General features: G+C 43.6%; 1 protein-coding gene across 3 annotated transcripts in view; it reads left to right on the plus strand.

Annotated features, from left to right (window-relative positions):
• jade2 (jade family PHD finger 2) overlaps positions 1–24596 on the plus strand; it is a 145339-nt gene that overhangs the window by 2034 nt on the left and 118709 nt on the right. For all 3 annotated transcript variants that reach the window (XM_046410807.1, XM_046410808.1, XM_046410809.1), the window contains exons 2-3: positions 18231–18294; positions 22172–22257. In XM_046410807.1, the coding sequence (XP_046266763.1) occupies positions 18231–18294; positions 22172–22257 (150 nt within the window). The remainder of the gene's footprint in view (positions 1–18230; positions 18295–22171; positions 22258–24596) is intronic.

Consider the following 24596-nt stretch of genomic DNA (forward strand, 5'->3'; position numbering starts at 1 on the left):
GAAAGGCAACAAAAGGAGGACTCGACACGTGGATGCTGATTCTTCTGGGTCAGGCAGGAGCAGCATTAATGAGGTGTAAGTGGGACAGTTACCTCTGCTGCGCGATGTGCTCACCTGTTCTTCATCGGCACCTGGAGAACCTCTGTAGTCTATATTGCGTCCGCCTGTTGGTGCTGATCGTTAATGAATAATCTGAATTTCGCTTTAATTCGTTGATGGTGCGGTGGAAGCTGAAGTGGCTCTAGTCTTGAATCAATTAAGCTGGGATGGTCTGGGGACTTGTTAAATGTTCCCAGTTGTGACAGCAGCCCGCTCACCCACCCCCCCCTCCCGCTCTTCACACCACCATCATCATCATCAACAACACACACAAGCATGAGTTGTGCACACACCACCACCAACTGTGTCTGTGTGTGTGTGTGTGTGTGTGTGTGTGTGTGGGGGGGGGGGCTCTTGTACATATTCAAGCACAGATGCACATACCATGCTCTTCAAACTCTCCACAAACTCTTGAGCACACACACACACACACACACACACACAGCCCTCCTCCTGCTGGAGATGAGTCATGGTGTGTGGGGGCATAACAACTGTCTCTCCCTCTCTCGCTGTCTCTCTCTATCCGTCTATCCCCCTGTCTGTCTTTCATGTCTTTCCTGATGCAGGGCTGTCTTGCTCTCTCTCTTCCTCTTTCTCTCTCCTCCCTCCCCTCCCTTGAGACTCACCTCTCTCTCGCCTAGAGACAGTAGCTGTTTACAAGGCAAGCGAACAGGGATGAGAGCTGTTTTTCATTTTGCATCCGTTTTTCTGACAGCCCTCCGGCCGGTCGTCCGTGTTTCAGTCCCTCCACCCTCAGCCATCCCTTCATCTTTTTCTTTCTTTCTTTCTTTGTTTAACCCGCTTTCCTTTTCTTCTGTTCTGTCTGCTCTTTACTTGCCTGACCTTTCATCCATCCATCCATCCATCTCACCATCTTTCCCCTTATCCTCTCTTTATCAAGATTTTGCTTTGATTCATCTCATCATCTGACTCAGGAGCACAGCCAGGAGGTGTGTGTGTGTGTGTGTGTGCGTGTGTGTGTGTGTGTGTGTGTGTGTATCATCTCTCCCTGTACAGTATGTCATGTTGAAACTCGAGCATGCAGACCTTTTGCGCCTCACATGTGTACATATGCACAAGTGTGTACCGGCAGGGGAGCAGCGTAGCGTGTATGTATTTGTGTCTGCTGCTGCGTTAAGCGCTGAGCTCTGATTGGCTGGGAAAGGGGGTAAGAACCCCACGTGGTACGTTGTATCACATTAGCAGCTACGTAGTGAGAAGAAGGAGGGGTGTTATTCATGAATGGACCACTGACATCACGCAAACTGTGCCCTCAGCCCCCCTCATATGCCCCCCCCCCCCCCCCCCCCCCCACACACACACACACACACACACACACACCATGTTTGTGTTAATACACACGTTGCTAAAGAAGACTGCAGGGCAAATGTGTGTGTGTGTATGATTCAAAAATACGTGTCAGATAAGAAGGATGGGAACCAAATGAGCTGAAGGATTTGTGTGTGTGTGTGTGTGTGTGTGTGTGTAGCTGCCTGCAGGCGTGTTGGCTAGCTGTCATGCCACCAGCTCTCTGCTGCGCTCTGCTCTGCTTACTAACTAGCTAACCAGCATGTTGGCCACAAGGGAACTGCTACTAGCTGAAGAGGTGAGGAGGATTGTGTGTGTGTGTGTGTGTGTGTGTGTGTGTGTGAGGTTCACTTGCTGTGATTCTTTGAGCTGAGAATAGCACCATTATTGGATTTCCAGTAACAGTACATTTACGTTTTTAGACTTTTGTTCTCTTGAAGAATGTAAAGAGGCAGAGAGGGCAAGACATGCAGTAAATACGAGAAATGTTTTCTTTGACATTCTTAACTTGTACTGTAATAAAACGTGCATTCTTATATAAAATTATTCATTACCCCTTACATGTAGGTGAACATATTAAAACACCTGTTAGAATTAGGGATCCGTTAGGGACTGATACAGATCATTAGCAATCAAGGAGATCAATACACCAATATGATAATCAGAAAATGCTGCATGTCGGATCAATAACTGGCCGAGGCTGATAGTCGTTCTGTCCTTATTAATGATGTTTCGGATCAGGACGCTTTGATAGCTATCAGCTGCCAAATCACAATCCCAGCTGCCAGTTTAGTCAAACATTGGCTGTAAAACATCACCACATTTATTTTTGGTCTATTTTTAGGATGTGTTGGTTGTGAGTTTGTGGGATTGTTTGGTTTCCTCACAAGCAGGTTGTGTCTTGTCTTACAAGCTTTGCAGCATGAAATCACACATGTGGTTGATTAAAGGCTGCAGGCACGTTTGGATGCACCAGCTTGTGTTTGTGTGTGTGTGTGTGTGTGTTTTGCTTCCAGTAGGTGACCCCGCAGTGGCCTAGAACCTCATTAAGGTTGCTGTTCACCCGCAGTTCATGGGCGATAGATGACGTCGCTCTTCCGTTTTCTTTCCTGTGCCTCTGTGACTCAGCCTTTTAAGGAAGGATAATTTCAGCGTTCGCACACCTGCGCCACGTTGCCGGCCAGTAGGGAAACGACACACGTATTTCACAGGAAGATTCCTGCAGGAGTAATTGAAATGTGCTTTATAAGACGACTTCCTGCAAAACATGTCCCTCGCTGACTGATGAAGCACAGTGAACGTTCTGGGCAGATGGTTTTTCAGATTAAAGTTAATTATGCTTTTTTTTTTTTTTTTTTTTTTTGCTTTTTGCTATAGTCTGAAGCCTGCATTGTTACCACAAAGTCAGCTGTGATGTTATTAAAGCACACAATATCTCACCACGCTTATGTTTCGTTTCCTTTGTGCTTATTTCATGAGATATAATTTCCCCTCTGGGACATTAACCACAGCTGGCCTACCAAAGGACACCGCACATTTCATAATAGAGATGCTTATGGGGGTTTTTCTGACTCCAGCTATTTCACTGTGAGGATTTGGTAAATGGAAAATATTTGGGTTTTGGATCCGGATGCATGATGTATTTTTTTTCCCATAGTTACCGATAATCGATGGCAGAAAATTTCACGTTTTTGTATTTCAAAAAGAAACTCATAACCTTTGCACACCTGAGAGTTAAAACTACTGAGATGTCGAGAGCAAAGATGGATGATTTAATATTCTATAACTCTAATAATATTTGCTAAAACATGTCAATTTTTCACCTCCTCTGTAGGAGGAAACTGTGACAATGAAACTGTAATAAAAACCCACCCACACTGGTGACGTGTGATTGGTCCAAATAACTCAGCAGATGAATAGGTAATGGAAAAAGTTATTAATTGCTATCTAAAAGTATTTTTTTAAGCTATGGGTTGGCAGTCTAACCAAAAAGCAATATCAGTCTACTTAAATCACAATTACAATCCACAATCTAGCATCTTTTTTCTTAAGTTTGTAATTCCTTCTAGAGTTTAGCCAGACTTGAAAAAAACCTCAGAATTTCTCCATGAAAAGACAGTATTTCATTAAAGATCTTCTCATCCACCATGTTGCTAGGAATAACTCACTTTTTATTTACAATATATCACCCAAGGGGGACACACGTTGATTAATTTGTCCAATCAGTATAGACATCTAGTGAACTTGGAAAAGTTTGGAAAAAGGGGGACTTTAAGTACTGCAGCCTCTACGAATGACTAAAAATAGATGCTGCGCCCATGCAAGATCAGCTCACACCCACTTGAAGTTTGTTACTGAAAAAGTGAGATCAGCTGTCGTAGTGCAAACTCTACACAGCGAAACTCAAACATTTAAATGTGGGAACTAGAAGAAAAGCACATTTTTTTTGACTGCAGGGGGACTGGTGGGACAACTTCAACCTTTGATGACCTCATGTTGTTCCCAGCACAACCTAAGTTGAAAATACCTGTGTAGGTGTGCCGGGCCTTTGAGAACAGGTGATCTGGGGGGGAGAAAGGCTAAAAAAATCCCCAAAAAACCCATCCATACACCATAGATGGAAACAAATGGATTTAAGTAGAATTAAAAACACACGAGAGGTTGACTTCCTCTTACTTAACGTTGATTGTGATGAACTGGATTGTACTCAAGCAGCTGAAACTGACTACAGCATCTTCATTGGGCATCTTCAAGTACCTCAGATATCAGTCTGTGAGAAATCTTGCTTTGTCAAGAGGTGTCACTACATTTATATTAATAAATAAACTCACCTCAACTACCCCCAAAAAAGTTTGGGTTGTGGAAACCCTACCTTGTGGAAACTTTTGTAGCTTTTCTCGTTTTATCGTCCTTAATGCGGGACTGTTCTCTCTCTGTTTGCTAGCTACCTCCTACTCTTTTCTCAGGGAAGAAATAAAAAATGTGAAGGCTGTAAAGCAGAGTGATGGACAGGCTAACAGATGCTGTCTGAGCTCCTGATGGGAAGAGTTTCAGGAGTTGCTGTGTGTGTGTTTGTGGCGAGAGATGCCGAGTAAACAACAGATAGAAACAGTATGTCAGACCTTCCTTTGCTGTTTGAACACCTGCTGATGCAAGATGGAAATAAGCTTCTGATTAACTGTGTCATCCTTGAAAATTTCATTTGTGCTTAATAAGATATTTAAAACCATGAAATATATGAAAATGTGTAAAAGTCTGGAGGATCGGGGCCACAAGGTTACATATTTTTACTTTTCTTGTCTTGAAAATGGCTTTTGAGGGGTATAGAGACAAACTTGGCACAGGGATAACAAGAAAAGGATGATACACAGGGATGTGTGAAGTGAAAGATGCCGAAGAGAGGGATGAAGGAAGAGGAGGAGGAGGGCAACACATGGGAAGACAGGGGAGGTGAAGCCAGCAGGGACAGGAGGTGCAGGTAGATAAACAGGGAGGTGGTCATCAGGGTCGCCGGGAGTGAAGGGCAGAGTGTTTGACCTCTATCTCTCTGTCCTTTTCATCCCTCCTTCACTCCCTCGCAGGAGCTAATGAACTCCTGATGGCAGTAGAGCAATGGATCAAACTTCTCTCTCTCTCTCTCCCTCCCTTCCTCCCTTCCTCCCACCTGTCCTCCCCTTTTGCTCTCTCTTTCTCTCTCTCTCTCCTCCTGTCTTTTTGGCAGGGTCCCAGCCTCGCTGGCTCCAGCTCACCTCCTTCATTGTTTGTCAGCAGATTTCTCAGTCGGAGCAGGAGGCTTAGTTAGAAAGTTATTTGGACCTCAGCCTCTTTCTTCTTTTTTTTTTTTCCTTTTTATTCATTTCTTCTGTTCTTTCTTCTTCTGTTTTTTGCACTCTCATTCCTGCTCCCATGATGCAGAGGCAGCAGCAGGAGCAGTGGCGGCATCAATAAATATTGTGTTAATGTTCTGGTGGCTGGAGCCAGCAAGGTGATAAAGGAAATCTATTTGATTTCTGTGGCTCGTTTGTTTGGCTCGACGCCTCTTCAGTCGGTGTGCATATGTGGGTGTGTCCATGTCGTGTAGTGTTATACAGTGTATGTGTGGGTATGGCTTAGGACACAGGTTTGTCCTCCTTAATTCCTTTCATTTTCTCTTCCTGGTGTCACTTCACCTCCCTCTCGGGGTGTAAGTGTTCTCAAATCGAAACAGCGACACAAACGTTTGCGGTCTCGAGTCGCGCGCTACAGTTGGTAGGGAGAATTTTGTCCTTTCTTTCTCTCTCTGTTATTTAATACTTTGCACTTCTCTCGTGGTAGCTGTGCTCGTCTGAGGTTAATACCAGAAAACTAATCCACTTGACAGAGACAACAGGCATCTGTGTTTGACATAAGGAGCAAGCCTTCTTCCATCCAGTGAATCCCAGTGGAGTGTTCAGCGGGGCGGGCCGCAGAGGAGATGGCTGATGGGAATGGTGATGGTGATATCAGCATCAGAGAGTGACTCACGGCTGCTCTTAAGTGGCTCCGAGCCTTCCAGTCAGTCAGGAGATGTTGGTGCGTCTGTGTGTTATTGAGCGAGGTCGTGAGCGCCCCATTAAAGTTGCTGGCTGAGAAGTTAAGCACGGCTGTACGCCGTGGTTTTCATCCATGCACTTCTGGTTTATTTGCAGCTTTGTGCAGCTCCCACTGTGTCAGCAGCGTCCAGTGCACAGCGGCTCATCTGAAGAAATGTATTCAATCAAGGGTCCAGCAGTGATGGCTTTGTTCTGCTTTCCTTCGAGATACTGAATTCTTGTTCCTCAGATAATGCGAGTGTGATTCACTCTCATTTTAGAGCTGCAGCCAGGCTTGTCATGACAACTACTTTTGTTGGAGGATATGTTGACCCAGAAATTATTGAGATAAAATATATTAGGGTCATTTTAAGGCCATTTTCTACCCCTAATATTGTGATGATGTTGTGGTATAATACAATGAACTTTTAAAACTTTAAAACTTTTAAAAATATTCAGACTTTGTATGTAAAGCTTATTTATTAGATGAGATTTTAGCTTCGCTGCCTCTGCCACTGCTTTTAAAGAAATCGTCGACATACCAGCTTGTTCATATTAATGGGCTCTCGTTTCTCATTCGGCTTGGGCCTGCCACTAATGATTATTTTCAGTCTTGATTAAGCTGTCGTTTATTTCCAGGATAAATCGATTAGTCTCTAAAATTCTGTGCTAAAAAATTCTCATTGCAATTTGCCAGAGCCCAAAGTGACGTCTTCAGGTTGCTTCTCTTGTCCAACCAGCAGTCCAGAACTGCTTGAAAAATGACCGCCTCGGGCTTATTCTGATTATTTTCCGGCTGGAGTTATGCAGGTGTTGGGGGAAAAACCAGTTTCTCTGTAGTTTTATTTTCTTCTTCTGTTCATTTGACTTAGACACCCAAGTCTTAAAATAGTAGCGGAGACCCCAGCTGTTTACTGTGTGTCATTGTGTTGCCTAATATGTTTATTTGGCTTATTTGTCATTTAACTTTAATACACATAGAAACAGATTTCTCTAATAGTCTACCGTATTAAACCATAAGCTTGACATGCCACAGAGAATATGCTCCAGTTGTCTCTTGCTGTGTAAAGATGCCATAGATTCACCATGTTTGCCCAGATTATTATCATATGGGTGTCAGATAAGTGACTGATGGGAAATCATCTCTATGTGGACAGGATGTTGAAGGATGGATTTCTGCCTATTTTATCCATATACTGAGCAAGAGAAGTGTGTGTGTGTGTATGTGTGTGTGTGTCTAGCTTTCATGTTGGACTGTGTGAGAGGGTTGCTGTGTCTTCCCTCTTGCACACCTGTTAGCATGGCTCTGATGAGGATGTTTGATGTGTGTTTTTTCTTGGCGAGCTCTCGCATCTTTACCGTGCGTGTGTGTGTGAGTGTGTGTGCGTGTGCGCTCGTGTGTTTGATGTTGAAGCAAAGTCTGGATACCCTACATCACACATTTGTACACACATGAATTGGAAACATGCACACACACACACACACACTGACATTTTCATTCTTTCAGCTCATTCATAATAGTTGCCCTATTTCCCCACCTCTGTTTTCTCTCCTTCTCTGGTGTATGTCTCTCTCTCTCTCTCTCTCTCTCTCTCTCTCTCTCTCTCTGTCTCCCTGCTCTCTTTCTTCCTCTGTCTTTTCTTTCCTCGGTCTCTCAACCTCACTTGATAGATGTTTGTAATTTTTTTCTTTGGTTCTCTTTCTCTCTATACCTGTCAGACTCTGCCGGCGTGAACTTCTCTTTTCTGACTACCTTCTCTCTCGCGGCTCTGTCCAAAAATAGCTGCTTGTGTGTTTGTGTGTGTGGGTGTGTGAGAGAGAGAGATGGATTGGGGAGGAGACTGAAGGGAAGAGAGTGAAAATAGATTTGGACTTGTGTGTATGTATGTGTGTGTGTGTGTGTGTGTGTGTGTGTGTTTGTCTGTGTTTCAGTCTTCTCTGCATGCCTTCCAGCTGTTGCTGTCTAGCGTGTACACACAGCATTAGCACTGCACAGGTTTGTAGCAGTACGCCACACACACACACACACACCCTGTCCATCCCATCTCATCCAGCCTGTCATTTCTCACCCCCCGAAGAAGAAGAAGAAGAAGAAGAAGAAGAAGAAGGAATGTTGAGTGTTGGTGAGATGACAACAAACAAGGAGGAAGAGAGGAAGGAAGAAGGTGACAGGAGAGAGAGAGAGAGAGAGGGAGGTGGGCAAAGAGTGATTGAGGGAGAGGTGGGGAAGGAATGATGGACAGATGACTGTAGAAAGTAGCAACGGAGGAGAGAGTCTTTAAGATACGGTGATGGAAAGAGATGATGAGGGAGGCAGGGTGAGGATGAGGGTGGAAGGGTGAGTGATGGAGAAGAAAGCAAGATGGGGGAAAAAAATGAAAAGAAGAAAGAAGAGATGGGAGAGCAGCTCTGGGTTTATGTTGTTCCCAAAGGCTTTTTATTTTTCAGCCTTTTTGTTCTCCAGGCAGGCCAGTCTCACTTTGTTCAATCAACAACAAAAACATGAGGATCATAGTGAAATAAAGAGACACACACGGGCACACACATCATAAATACACTGATACGCACATCTCCATACCCGCACACACACACACACACAGATGCAGTGCTGCCTCAGAGAGATGGCTTGTTATGAAGCAATTTATATGCAAGGATTCTTTATCAAACTGACTGACCTCTGGCTCCTCAAGGAGCCCTGAGCACCAGCCAGTTGTGTGTGTGTGTGTGTGTGTGTGTGCGTGTGTGTGCGTGTTGTGCACGTTGCCCTTTTGAAATCCGTTTTAAATGCTTGTGCTTTATATGTTAAAGAAATGTGTATCGTCCTCTCTGTCTATCTGTGTGTGTGTGTGTGTGTGTGTGAGACCAGATGTTCCAGCATTCACTTAATGTCCTGACAGCCAGGCTGCCTACTCATCTCAAGAGGGTATTGTGTGTGTGTGTGTGTGTGTGCGTGTGCATGTGTGTGTATGTGTATGTGCTTTGCCTGCTGGGCCTCTGCAGCTCTACAGTCTCTTAATAATAGATCACCATCATGGCAACCGTTGTAGTGTGCTGACCTTAAGTGCTGCAAAGTGCTGGAAAAAGACACCGACCCACCGTGCTGCTTCTGCTGAAGTAAATGCATTGTCATCGGCACGGCTGACTGAGGGAGAGGACCGAGAGAGAGACAGACAGCCAAGCAGAGGGGGCGACATACTTGCAGACAGACAAACAGATGGCAGGCAAATGGGTAGATGGGCAGCGAGGCAAAGAGTCAAGCAGTCAGACAGACAGAAAGACAGATGGCAAGCTTACAGGCAGACAGACGGATGGACAGAATGGCAAATGGGACGCAGCCAGTCAGACGGATTTGGAAGCTTGGAGACAGACAGAGAGACAGACAGACAAAATGTCCAGCAACATAGCCTGTCTTTTTTTTTCATTTTTAACAGAGCAGATTGTTAAATTGAATAATCTTTGTCATGTTTGTGTAAATATCTGTCTGTTCCACTGCACTTTTAGAGCTCATCGATTAAACAGACAGGGCCGAATCTTCTGCCAGTGTCGTGCTGAAACTATTAACTTAATAGATTAGTCAATCAGGCAGTTAATTGCCAACAATTTTGATAATAGCTGAAGTAATTTTGAAAGTGAAACTGCTAAAAATTCACTGGTTCCAGATTCTGACGTATAACGTCTGTTACATCCGTTTTATAGTCAAGTTATTAACAGGGACAGTTCTGTCCAAAATGTATAAATACAAAGACCTTCTTATTGATTTCCTTTTTTAAATATGTTTTCTTTGGTACCTTGCTCACCACAAGTGAAATACCATCCCAGTTCCATTATATTCAAGAGAAGGTAGCCGATAACTCTAAGACTCTGCAGCTCACACCAGAACAATCGGGATGGATGAATAGGTGAGATGGATGAATAGGTGAGATGGATGAATAGGTGAGATGGATGAATAGGTGAGCTGTCTCAGCACAGCCTCAGTGTAAAAGAGTTACTAAAACTAAACCTTGACTTTGCGGTTTAAACTCAGATTTTCAGATAAAATGAAGCTCTTTCATATTACTGATTTATTGAGATTCTCAGTTTTTTGCCACCCTGTTAAATTAAAGGTTTAACAGATGACTGCGTTCTGTTTTATACCATTTAATGGTATCACAGTTGACTGGGATTATCAACAGAATTTTCAGGTCCACATTCTCCCAGCTTGACTGTCATTGTTCTCACCTGCCCAAATGAACAAAACTCAAAGGAAGAAATGTTCCAGAGTGCGAATAAGCTGCTATAAACACGCCGGGAGTGTGAGCACACTCCCAAACAGCCATGTATCGAGTAAACGCTATTAATCTCTGAGTGGAAACATCTGTTCTCACCTGACTTTTTTTTTCCCTCCAAAATCCAAACTGGGTTTCCATGCTGAAGCTCACCTTGCTGCTTGTGTTACAGATCCTGTGAAGTGGTAAAATAGCTGACACCTTATTTTCTTTTCCACCTGCAGTCTGGTGTCCAGATACGGCTGTTTTCTCGGGACCGATCTGTCCCGCATTTCTGAGAGCGGCCCCCTTTGAACGCTCAGTCAGACGTAGTGCTCTCGGCAGCGTCATAGTCAGCCAATTAATTAGCTCCCCAGGCATCTTGGCTTTCCCAGCATGCATTAGTCAACCCTCTCACTGTTTGTCTTATTGTAAATTTTCAGAGCTGACACTAAACTATGCACAGAAAATGTGGCTTACACCAGCTGATAGCACTGGAATGAGAGCTGGAAATGTGCACGAGGTTGATGTACTGGTCTTTGTAGGTCAGCTTGCAGAAAGCTTCTGATAAATAAGCTGCAGCTTCTGTCACTCACTGCTGATTGGATCGCGTAATCTGCTAACATGACCAGGATTTCATGCTGAACGAAGGAAACTAAAATGAAATCCCAAATCAATCTGATTATCAGGCTTGTCTCTGTTTGGATCTGAACATGATATGGCTACGATTTTACTTGTGACCTGAGAAGCCTGTTAATGATCTGTATTATCAGATGTTCTTCCCACATGTGTTTTCACTTATGTAGCCTTTGTGGGTACAGACCGTGTGTACACTGGGCTTGACTGGCATCTCTTTTATTCTCCTGTTAGTTTTGTTGCATCCAGAAGGGTGGGACGGTTTACCTCATTATTATTCTCATGGCAGAGTTTTGTGTAATTGTCAGCATGGCTCCACCAAGCTTTGACCTCAGTAGAAGCACCTGTGTTGACGTGCAGGGCCTCTCAAAGTAACCCCAGATGGGCTCTAGACTAGACTAGATCACATTCAACTAATTAATAGGGATCAGTATGGACTAAGTCAGACCTGATTGGTCTTTGAACGCTGAGACCAGCAGTATGTGCGGTAGTGTGTATGCAGATATTTAACATATAACCTTAAGCAGAAGTGATGACTGCCTTGGGATCAACCACGCCAGAGCCTGTTGATTGAGTTATTAGCCATACTGTTGGCCATTTCAGCTGTTGTGTATGTGTGTGTGTGTGTGTGTGCACTGCATTGTCGGGCTGCCATTCATTTCCCCTCGGCTAATGTGAGCTATGTATAAAAAGGAGGCCACATCCCAGTCACATAGCTCTTTAACTGTAAAGTAGCTCGGCCACAGGGCAGCATATAGATAATATGCCAACTGTCACAGTGTGCATGTGTGTGTTTGTGTGTGTTTGAATGTGCTGTTAAGTTTGCTGGTGTATAGACTGCATATGTCAGCTTGATTTTTATATCCCGGCATCCCTACATGGTGGTGCTGCTGCTTGTGTGTCTACACATCACTGAGAATAAAATAACCTTTGCCAAGATTGCACTACAGGTTCCTCCTATTAAATCTGCATAATAACAAGGAAAAAATTATTTTGCTGCTAAAATTGTTTCTCCCAGTTGTTTGAAGACCCAGAGTTCTTATTCACACCATTAGCATATTATTTAAACTAATGAGCTCATTATGGAAGCAGGTTCTGTTTAATATAGCATGGTGATTACAGCACGTTTAAATGTAAGGGCGGTTATGTTTTCAGTGTGCGCTGTACATTGTTGTTTGTGTGGAGATGAGCAGAGCTGCTTTAACTGTGTGCTTCCTGCTGTCTTCCTCTGACTTGTTTGTCTTTCTTGGTGTTATATATATATATATATATATATATATATATATATATATTCCCACTGTCTGGATTTTCCTTTTAGTCTAACTCACGTCTTTCTGTCTTACTCCATCTTTTGGGATATCACTCCTTTCCTCTTCTCACTCACATATTGGTGTCTTTCTCTGTGATTCCTCCTCCTCCTTTATCTTTGCTTCTTTAAAACTTTATTTGTTCTTTATTTATTTAGCCAGGAGATCTGTTTTTGTGGTTGTTGTTTTTTTTCTTTTTTTTTTTAATTTGTCAGAAATGTTCAGCCAAACCAAACCCACTTTATTTTGCACTGTGGTTGTGTTTCTTTCAGTCTGATAGTGTTCGCTCCCTTGTGCAACATGGTTTCATTGACTCTGACAGCTGGTTGCCTCCAGCTATTGTCGTGCTTCAGTTCTGACAGGGTGCAGGTTTAGACAGTGCTGGTACAGTGTGGGATCATAACGAAGCAAAAACCAATAGTACGATAAGGCAGTTTAATGCATACACACACACACACACACAGAGCACTGCAGTGTTTGCTGCGTGTTCATGCTACATATGAGATTTGTATGAGCATAAGCAGTCCATTAGCGTTTTATTAACTGATATTGTGAGTCGTAGTGCAACAGTCTGTCATGACTTATTCGCGTTTTTGTTTGTTTGTTTTTTTTGTCTTTTCTGCCAGTTTTGTTTGCTGTACCAGTGCACAGCAGGTGGACACTTTGCTTTGGAAATTAGTTTCGGGCATCCGTGTTATAGAAGAAAGAATGACACAAAGCATTTCAGAATCAGAATCAGAATTTCTTTATTTATCCCCGAAGGGAAATTCTTTTTCATACAGACATTGCACTTGCAGTTTTCCCGACCAAGAAAGAAAAGTGAAAGATATAAAAATAGGATAAACAAAAACAAATCTAAAAATACAGGTATTTACATGTGTTAAAAATCTAAAAATACGGGTATTTACATGTGTGAAACAATATATACGTTGTATTCTCGTAGGACCTCCTGAATCCAGTGCAGGAATAACACTGGCAAGATTGAAACCTGTTGCTTTTGATTTAAACTGGCTGCTGCAGGGAATGTAAGAGATATCAACTTCCAGTGCACTAAAGGGGACTTTTTTTCTGGGAAGTGTAAAAAAAAATAATAAAAAATGGATACAGAAATATAAAAAGTGACTTATAGTATTTGAATTGTGGCTCTCGAGACAAGCGCAATACAATTCCTGTACCATCTGTTAAAGCTGTTTGGAAAGCCAGCTGACCGACCGTTGCAGACTTTCACCCGGTTTATGACTCTCCTCGCTCTCTGGATCTGTCTCCCCGTTTGCTTTTGTGTTCGTGAAGTAACCCAATGCAGACCCGGAGTCTGGTTCACTGGGCTGATTGAGATGAAGCTGTACATTTGAGAGTCTCTTCTTTTTTTTTTCCCCCTCCTTCACCCACTTGGTCTCTCCAGAGGAAGAAGTAATATCTCAATCTGCAGTCTGGGCTCTGGTTCGCTGGACTGATTGAGACAGGGTTGTGTGTACAGCATGAGTGAAAGAGAGACAGAGATACATACAGCGGACATGGAAACTGAGGATGAGCGGGTGCAAGGAAAAAGAGGGATATCAGGTGGAGGCAGAATAAGACAGATGGAGAGATGGAGAAAATGAACTCGGAGACTTTTTGGCAGCTGCAGAGCTCTTCCTCGTGGCTTCGGTGATCCTTCTCCAAGAGCGAAGGGAAGAGGATATTAACGAGATACGGTGACATTTCCAATTACTGTCAGTTCTTTCGCTTTAACGGGTCAGCACTTCTCTGCCTACACACACGTTTAGAAATGCCGGGCTGCCACCAGAACAAGAGGTGAAAGTGACTGTCCTGTCTGTATACAGTCACAGGTTCATCCCGATGACAGCTGCATGTGACGGAGACACTGAACCTCTGATTCTGTCACTAAAGATGCCGACAGGCAGTAAATGCTTTAACTGGATGTGTTCCATAAATCAGTTAGCATGAGTCACAGAACAGTTTGTCTATGCAGTAGTCAATAAATGGAATGGAAACACAATGACTGAGGCATTGTTTTTGTTGTGAAAGTGATAGAAAACTTGTTGGCGCGGCTGGTGATGATTCCCCACTTTGGTCAGTCCAGTCCAGTCCAGTTTTCCCTTCGGAGCAGGCATAAAATCAAGCGTCAGGCTTCTGCTTATGGCATTTATCACAACATCCACACCCAAACACGGTTTCACAACTAAAACGCTGAAAGTGGAACCAAACTCCGAATTATTCTCCAACAGAGAAAAACCAAAATTACAGGGAGAAGCACCGAGGGCTGTCTTCACACAACAGAGAATACGTTTCAGGATCTTCGCGCTAAGCCAAGTGACGACTGGTTAGTGTCGTCAGCAAACCAAATGAAAACCAAATGTCAGCTGTTAGCCACAAGCTCACTGATATGTCAGTGTGAAAAGTTTTCCAAAAACGTATAGTCTGGTTGATTGAATTTGAGTTTTTGAGGCCTTGTTGATCACACAGGTGAGATCTCAGAACGCACACAAAACAAAATGGATTTCGCTTCCACAGCCCTTAAAGCTTAGTTATTTAAATGTTTAAAGCGAAAGCTGTTAGTCCTCGATGGCTGAATCTGCCGACCTTAGAGTCTGTAGATTTGCGTACACAATGCATTGGTATGTGGAGGTTTGTGGAATTCAGCCATAATGGACTTTATCATTACCACCTTTGCTTAATTACTGCGAACTTCTGCTGAAGCCCAACTGGGCCGAGATTTGTTAATGTGCTTGTGCTGTGGACTACAGATGTGTTTACCCCAGTACACATGCTCTCACCGGCTGCCTCTTCTCCTACCCAGGAAGGAGTTCAACAGGAAAAGTGTAATCGCTGTGAAGCTGTTACTCTTCACATCACCAACCGCCTGACCAGCCAGCTACTCTGCAGCGCAGAGCCAGCCAACACTGACAAATGATGGAGTTTCTTAGCCAAGCTGGAAGCACTGCAGCTGAGAACTCATGGCTGTGAAAGAGAAAAGACCGGGGTGGGGGGCTTTGCTCTTGGAGCTACAGTGGGACTGTCGGAGCTATTTGTTAAAATGTCTCCCAACTCGTGATAAATGCTTGTCATAAAACTGACCTGTAAATATTTCTGGTCAAAATCAGCCTTCTTATGCTAATTCATCGGGGAAAAGTTGGGATGTATTTGTCCTCCGTGTTTGCTTACATCTGTACCACTTCCTCCCAGAACAACCCAGACAATAAGCAAACACAAAACTCAAAACTGTTTTATGCCATTTTTTTTCTTAGTGTTCACATTTTCCTTTGGGTGGTCAGGAAAAAAATCGACCCGATTGCTTCAAAAAAACAAAAGAAAAATGTGTGGTTTAGGTGGGTCGCCTGAGTGTTTAATAGGCGAGGGGAAACCCTGAGATGGATCCGAGCGTGCAGACTTGAAGTCAGACGGACGTAGCTGGAGGAAGTCGATGATGTACTTAAACACTCTCCTTAAAGGCAGGAAGATGAGGTAGAGCCAGACAGATGGGAAGAGGTGCAAAGATGGAGAGAGAAGCGAGAGAGGCTGAGGAAGTCAATAATGTACTTAACCTTACTCCGCAGGCTCCCTGTGTCCCTGGCATTGTAAGGCAGGGAAGATGGAGAGGGGTGAGAGTCGGGGGGAGGGGGGTGAGGAGAAAGGGAAAGAGAGAAAGAAGGAAGGACTTGGAATGGAAACAGAGGCAGTGGAGAAGCGGCGTGTTTTTGTGTCAGCATAAATGTCAGAGTAGTTAAGTGCGTGCGGGGCAGGCGGGGAGGCTGGGGTACAGGAAGAGCCCCATATAAGCGGGAATAGCCCAGTTTTATGGCCACATAAATCTCCGTCCTCCACACTGAAGATTGTAACCCACCTCCTCCTCTTTTGGCTTTCCTGCCTCAGTCTAGCAGTCGGATAAAACCTCCTTTTGACTTCTTGACTCCATCTGTCGCTTTCTTTTGCTTCAGCTCTCTCTCTCTCTCTCAGATTCTCTTGACCCATGCCCTCCTTTTTTTTCCTCATAGTGGCTCTTTCTCTCTCTCTGTGTATACGTATTTTCTGCTTTTGGACCTCGAGTGGCTAGTGGAAGAGATTTCTTCAGGCTCTTTCTTGTATTTTTCTTTTCACTCTAATCCTTGGCAGGGACACTTTTTTAAAGACACCCCTGACTTTAATATATTAATCTTGAATCATCATACAATAGTATAAAGAAGGTGACATTCAGACATTTCTTCACGCTCTTCTTCTCTTACCTGCGAGTGCTGGTGAATCTTCTTCGGTGGCCCACTGAGACTTTACTCTCAGTTGACAAAGTTGACAGATTAAAGGACAAGTGATCATAAAATGGATTGAATATGGTGTTGATCTTCTACAAGCCAGAGGAGCATTGGTGCTCCTTAACCCCGGTGTAGATCAGTCAAATCTGTGGTTCTCCACTGGAGTCAGCTGTGGGTGACTGTGGAGGTCGTGCGACATGATTCACATTATTTTCAGACTAATCAAGTCATTCCTTGAGCGCTTGGGCTGTTGTGTTTATCTGCATTACTTTCTGTCTGTACCGGAGTGGCGTGGCTGGTTAGTTGTCTCTATTTGTACCCTCTTCTCTTAATCTTATTCCTCCTACTGTCACTCCATCGAGCTTTCAGCTGAGAGCCTTTCTGCACATTTGCTCTAACATTTCAAAATGCGAAAGGTGCGATTTCAGCTTTTGCTACACCTTCTTTTGTTTGACTTGTTTTTGACCTTTTCCTCTCTGATGCACTCTGTCCTTTTACTCTGATGTTCCTCCTTTGCCTTTCTGTCACTCTCTTGCCTGTTACTTTATTTATTTAGTCTAAACTCTCTTTTTCTTTCTCTCTCTCTCTCTCCCTTCCTATACAGAAAATTGAGTTGCTTTTGCAGCGTGTCTCTGCTGAATGCAGTCAGTGTCCTTTAAGTAGCCCCATGTTGCTATCTCAGTTCTCTCCCTCCAATCTTCCTCTGTTCTCTCCAGCTTTGAAGTGAGACTCGCACTCAACAGTAGCACAATTAAAGTGATTTTCAACTGTTGTTACTCGCGAATTGAAGTGAAATTGCGTTCTCTGTACAACACTTGTGGATTGAACGCATTACACTTGTTGTCTCTCGTGGAAAATGGGTGTAATTTTGGGTTCATTTAAGTGTGCGGACTGACATAAACCCACAAAGGAAAGCAGCAAATATGTGTGTTTCTTTGGTCATCTTACCACAGAAACACACATATCACTTATATTGAGGCTCATTCATTTCAGATAACAGAATTCATTCAGTACAAAGTGTCACAGAAATATTGCATAGTGTTGCTGTTGGATTAAGTTGGTGGCAATTTCTGATTTGTTGATTTTCATGTTTTCACTCAATATTTTCACAGGATTTTGAATGATGAAAGATTGAATGTTTTATTTTTACTTTTAGTGTCTAATTGTAATCATGTTTAATTTCCTTTGGAAACCATTCAGATAAGATAAAATTTCACAGAAAGTTAAGGTCACTATAGTCTGTGCATAAAAATTTGTACAAGGTTCACATTAAAATGGATCAACTTAGTGTGCAGCGCAAACCTCAGTTTTTAAAGTTACAGATATCCTCATTATGGAGATACAACATGGAGAGAAACATGGGAAAAAAGCCCTTCTCTGCTGCTTAAAGCTTCAAAAATGTCCTACTTTTAGTTGGTTGAGAGAAGCTTGCGTTGATTCGCTTGTGCTCTATTAAAGAAAGACGTAACTACAGTAATAAAGAAGATGCATAAAAGGGGGCTCGCACAATAGGTGCCAATGAATACAACACTAATGCCAGATGAATACACAGTCGACACGTACAAGGACTCCCACTGTATGCGCAGAAGCAGAACAACTGCATCATTGTGAAGTTCCCTGTGAGTCTGCAGCGCTAATGCGTAACGGTGATCGAGTCAGTTTATTCTGGCAGGCCGCCTGCAGGAGGCTCTGACAGATTGGTGCCATCATCAGCGCGTTATTTCATAAACACTTGTGTTTTCATGGTGAACATCTTCTCACTCATTTCTCCCTCTCTCCCTCTCTCTCTCCCTCTCCCTCTCCCTCCCTCCCTCCCTCCCTGACAACCCCCCTCGACAGATGGAGAGCGAAAAGAAGAGGAGAAAGTATTCCACAAGCAGCAACGACTCCGACACAACCGACAGTAAGTTGGAGAGAGAGATAAAGAGAAGGAGAGGGAGTGTGTGCGCGCGCGCGTGTGTGTGTGTGTGTGTGTGTGTGTGTGTGCGTGTGTGTGTGTGTGTGTGTGTGTAGCGAGAGGTAGTAAGAAACCAGAAACTGTCAGAAAAGTGAGTTCCTGTGCTGCTGCTGTACGCTGAGCTGTCTGGTTTTAGTCAGCTCCTGCAGGATATTTCCAGTATTCACTCTCCATGCAGACTTTCTTCCTCTCTCGGCTGTCGCCCGTCCCTCGCCTGCTCATTAAGACTTCCTCTTTTCAAACTGCAATAGAAATATGAATGGTGTGTAAGCATGATGCGTAAGTATGAGAGCATTGAAAGTTCTTTTGCCTCTGAAGAAGCAGGTGTAAAAATAGTGCGGAGGAGGTTTACGCTCGCCCCAAGAAACATGAATTAAGTTTAATTCTGCAAAATTCTAATTCAAACACAGAATGAATTTGAACTTGATGGTTAATCGTGTCATTGAATGAATAATAGTTTTACTCAGCTGGAGTTGCACTGGAGGGATTAATGTTACTCGAGTAGACAGAAAGTTAGATAGATCTGTGAGCTACAAAACAAACTGTTGAGTACAAATATTATTTTAATGCTAGGCTGAAGATTAAATAACAGAGTTATCCTGTGTAACATGAACCAGAGTAAAGTGGCTTAGTCTTCTTTTCTCCAGCTGTCAAAGAATGTTGCATGTCTTTATTTTAAATAGTTAAACTTTTCTGCTGTCCCTCAGCCAGATGCCTAAAATTAATAGTAACATTAATAGTAAAGGAGTAACATTTTGAAAAGTAATTTCCCTTTTCTATTGGCTAATTTTTTCTCTTCTTCAGAATAAAACATCTTATTTTAGGATTTTCTTCAATGTGAAAATCAAATTTCCTCTTCACAGTGTGATAGAAAATTCAACCAAAGGAATGATGGTTCTTCAATAACAGAAAAGGGAATCTTTTCAGATGTTGCTTTTGAGAGTCAAACAGAAGTAAAGTTGTGAGCTCTCATGGTGAGGAATGCCCTGAGCCTTTTCATTTCAAAAGCTTTTTAAAATTTAGATGTGTGGAGATGAATTCTTGGCAATGTTGTGATTAAAACTTGAAAAACTGTTTTACTGCAGTGGGCCCAGCCGAGGCTGAAGTGACCTTGCACAGGTTTAACTGTTATGTGGTCACAGGTCTGCATGTATTAAGTCTTTTACCGCAGGTTTAACAGGCTGCTTTTCAGACCTGACCGAGCCTCGTGCTGAAGGCCATGCTGTCTGCTTTATAATTAGCTGTTAGCCGTTAGCTTCCCCCGGTCGGTGCCGTGTGGGCTCCAGCTGCATCTGTTGACATGAGGTTATCAGGTTTCTAATTGAAGGATGCCCATGATAATTTTGGCTGCCGTGCACCAAGCGGAGCTTTTAATTAACACACGGACATGATGGTAACCTCCAACTGCGCTGCAGACCCGTTTGGTTATCTGGCCGCAGTGATGGAGTGGTGCAGCTGCTTCATGTGGGGCATGTGGATGTAACCTGCAAACACACACACACATGCATACACACTCTGTAGTGGCATGCAGAGGCACGAGTCCTGCAGATTAGCACACAGTCCCCCTGAACATGTGTATGCAGAGCACTCCTACGCACGCACACGCTTGTGGACAAACGCTCTCAGGGCTGTATGTACAAATCTGTGACAAAAATGAAAGGAAATTAACGACATAAATGTCTCAGTAAAGTGTTCCGCCTCCAGCATCCAGTGGGCCATGTTGGAGATTCTCCAGCATCTTTGGTGTTTTGATGATGGAGGTTCTGGTGACGTGAGTTCTGCCTGGTGTGCTGAAATTGAGATGCGTTAAAAAAATGAACACACCTACAGCTATTTAAAATGCCTCCTTACCCCTCACACTGTGTTTTTGTGTCTTTTGTGTTTGTTCCTGGACAAACCTGAGTTTCTTTCTGCCTCAGTTTACTTTTAAAGGATAAACACAAGGTCTCACTGGTCCTTTTTATGCGATGGGATGCTGTAATTCCTCTGTGAAAAAGGACTGTCGCTGGGCCTTAGCTTGTTTACAATGAACCACACAGGGTCGACGTAATGCCATCCCCATGTGTGCGATTGTTACATAGCCTGCAGAGGCAAACCAGGCGTGACGTGTAGCACAGCATTGCGTGGAACAGTGTGCGTCCTGTCCTGCCGTCTCGCCCTTTTTACACAGACGTCTGTTCGGCTCTGTTACTGCCATCGCTGTCCACTGAAAGGCAAAACAGCTCTGCTGCCCAGATCTCTGTTTGCGCGTTTTTTACTGAGCAGCGAGTTGGACGAGCAGGACAGCACGCACACATTGTGTCCCACCCACGGTCTGTTAGGTGGTCCACTTTGACACCACCACCCAGAACAGCTGAGTGGAGGATTAATTTGAATGGCTGTCAGTTCACACCATATTTCCTGTCGTGTTGTGGCAGTGGAAGTGTCTTAGCAGCTCTGTGTGTAATGTTGAGTATATTAAACCGTGCAGCTCTGAGAGATTGGGACATCTGAAGCAAAATGTGTGTGATGGTGGACAAAAGTGTGGCTGTATGTGTTTATGAGCGTGCATGCGTGGGGAAAAAAACATGGGTGTGCTGGCAGCTGTCTATACAGTGTATGTTCGTGTGTGTGTGTGTGCAGAGAGAGGGAGTCAGTAATTTTGAAGACAAGCCTGACAGCAGTTCTGCCCTCGGTGCTGTTAGTTGTTCAGATGTCACAAGTAAAATTAGCACGGTGGCAGTACTGCTGTGGCGGCGAGGGAAATATGGTGAGTAGGAGGCAGCACGCACACCACACACACATACACATACAGTCACAGTCACAATATGCTACATTACACACTATTGGCAAATTTGTTTTTTACATTATGCCAGCATGATGTAATTTAATTGCCAGTGTGATGCAATTTTTAATGACAGCCTTGAAGAAAGCGCGCAGATGAAAACGAGCGTGCGGCTCTGTAACATGTTGAAGCGATTTGTGATTTAAAACATACAGAAAAACACCATAAATTAAATTACACATACACACACACACACACCCATGTTCACATACATGCTCCTTCTCTGGCACATACACAAACATGCACACACACACAGGCTTTCTGATTGAAGCGGTGGGTGGGATATTTGCTCCAGTGTCTGGTTAATTGCCATTAAGTTGTGTATTAATGAGGTTGTAAAGGACCACAGTGGACTAACTGCTTAACAAGATGCTATTTATACTGTCATTACTTATTAAACCCCTTAATAGATCATCGTCATTCTGCTTCAATTAAAGGCCTGACTCTGTGGTAGTGCCGCCACGGGCGTTGGAAAAGTCACCGGGAATCTTTTTGTTTTGGTTGCTTTCCTTTCCTGTCTCTCTGCGGCGCCTCCGTCGTGAGCTCCAACACACGTTCATTTTATTAACTTTTTTGTACTGATGAGCAGCTTTTTGCACTTGAGTAAGTAACTGATTTTCTCATAACGGCTGCTGTTACCGTGTTTTATGGTATTTGTAAACCCTCTCTGCAAAACAATGTTCTCCAGTGGGACAATAAAGTTTCTTTGGAGTGAATTTGAACGTGCGCCGTGTACATAAAGTCTGATCTGCAGACCCCTCCCCCCTTCATTCTTGACAAATCAAACACAGACTAAGTTTGTCAGACATTCTGCTCCTCATGAGCGAAGATTTGAAGCACTTCCTCTTTACAGCTCTGTCACAAACTCGAGAAAGAAGGTCAGAAAAGTTTACCAGAAACGTTTTTATGCTTTCTCTTCCGAGCACCCCCTGAGAGGTCACTAAAGTAGATTTTTGTTGGTCTTGATTACATTTATTTATTTTTTTTAAATTGTTACAGGTCAGGTGACGTCGTGGTCCAGGTCATCCAAGAATACGGGCACCAGCAGCACATGGGTCCGCCACCAGCACAAGAAACCATCAGAGGTAAGTTAGTGTGGCAGTTTGGTTCAGTCACTCAGACTTGTACAGCAACACAGTCTCTGTTTGTCCATTACAAGCTTGCAGTTTTGCTCCATTTCACTGCTGTCTGTTATTTGTTGTGGCTTTGCTGAATTGTTATAAATGGTCAGGTTCCAACTCTGGTTGTTGGGGTTGCTGACGACTGGCATGATGTGCAGCTTTTATGATCCAGTGGCTAATCTTAACCAGATTAGCAACCAAAAGCTGGTGACTCAGACGGCACAGTTGCTACTGGGGTTGTTTCTTATGCAGAGCTGATTGCTGTTGCGCTGAAGATTTGTGAAAGACGACAAAACCCTGCACACCACAGCATGCAAAGTCTACACAGAGACAAAATTAAGTTACTCCAAAGGCTAATCTGATGAATAAAGACCATTTGTGGCATCAGCTCTGTGCCGTACGCCAGTGTCCCGCTTAGATTTAAGACTGTAACAGGCCTGATCCATTCAGTGCAGCTATATATCAGCTCCTGACTGGAACAAACACTTCTGTCCAATGTAAATACAGCCATCTCCGTCACCACAGCTAAATCAACCAGGCGCATGGATGGCACAGACTGGTTGGCTAAAATACCAGGTTGGAACATCCATATGGTCATGATGAACAATCCCAAGGGCTCTCAAATGACCACCCTGAGGAAGAAACTGGCATAAACCAGTTGGAAAATGGTGCACTGAACCAGTTGTGGCAATGCTTAGCCTGCCACAATCACACATTCCTCCCACTCTGTCAGTGAAGTGGGTTCAAATCTGTTTAAGGAGAGCTCGTCTCAGGCTGTTTGGAGAGTTACACTCCAAAAATAACTATCTGCCATTTGGAATAAATCAGATCTTCTCTTAAAAATGATCAGGGCAGGGGTGATTTTTAAATAAAGGAGAGGCCCTAACAGGCTCTGATGACACTTCTGAAATTCTGAAGCCGATCGGCAACGCTCTTAAAACAAAAATCTTTTACAGAATGAATTAGTTCCATTTTAGGGGGTAATTTGGTCTTCACCTCTGCCATGATTTCTCCCCATCCTTCTCCATCTAAAGTTCACAGCACAAATGTTTCTTTTTTGTGACTTTTCAAAGGAGAGCAAAATGGCATGCATGCCCCCGAACCACCCTGAAGTACAAGTCATCAGGAGAGCATCTGTCATTCCTGTGCATTTGAAGCTTCCTCCCCCTCAGCTCCATCCAGTTAACCACAGGCTGTTGGAAGGTCCTGTCAGCAATCAGCCTCTCAGTAATTACTACTGTAGCTCTGTGCTCTGACCCGGGCCTTAGCTAAAGAGCCAGGGGCCACGTTCCCTTTCATAACGCTGCCTCCTCCTCGTCTTGCTCTGGGCCGTGCTGCTCTTTCATAAACGATGATGTTTTTGTAGTAATCACTCTTCTTTCTTTCTTTTTTTTTTTTCGGTGGCAGTGAGTGACAGGAAAGGTTGAACGCTGAAAAAAAAAAAAAGGCGGGTGACATCTGACAAAGGTTCAGTGCAGCTCTGTGCAGTGCGGAGTGTTCCAAGTGATATTGACAGATTGCATTGTTCTCGTTGTTATAGTTTTTAGCTACCGGCACTTCTTTGCAGTTCAGCTGTATCTTTGCATATGGATGGATGATGATAAATTAAAACTTCGGCTTGATTTTATATGACAACTTACATGGTTTTGTTATTCAAAGCTGGCAAGCGTAGCTGATTATGTAATTTCACTGAACTTGTCAGCTTTGTTTAGTCGTTGCTGTAGACATAAAGTCTGGTTTTCTTCAATCCAAAGCAAGAGAGTTCATCTACCATTAACCATGTAGGTTTATTGACTGAGGGAAAACTCTCATACATGAGCTCCTGTGGCTTCTTAAAATGTTTTAAGAAGCTTGCATGTCAGCATGTAGTCAGAAGTGTTAGTAATGTCAGTGATGTCAGTGTCCTTAAGCAACAGGAACGACTTGTTGTATGTTTTACAGGTCAAAGATCATGACCCTTTGTGATGACGTTGAAGGTGCCTGCAGCAGGCATTTAAGGTCTTGTTCCTCATTTCCACTTGCGAAGCAGTTAACCGCTCTTCAGCTTTGTGGAGAGGGGCGCCACTTCACTCCACCTGCCAAGTGTCTCCACTGTTTTGATTTGTCCATCCTGCCAGCTCTTTCCTTTTTTTTTTTTTTACTTTGAAGACAATGAGCAGCAGCCATGACACAAACAGAAAACAGACACTGTGGACATGGCTAACCGCAGCAGCTGACAGTGAACTGGGAGTGACGTGTGGGTAGTTTCTGCCTTCCTGAAGGCGAAGCATAATGTAGACTGTCCTCCTTTTTGACCTGACTAA

Source organism: Scatophagus argus, chromosome 14 (assembly GCF_020382885.2).
Source record: "Scatophagus argus isolate fScaArg1 chromosome 14, fScaArg1.pri, whole genome shotgun sequence".
Classification (NCBI taxonomy): domain Eukaryota; kingdom Metazoa; phylum Chordata; class Actinopteri; family Scatophagidae; genus Scatophagus; species Scatophagus argus.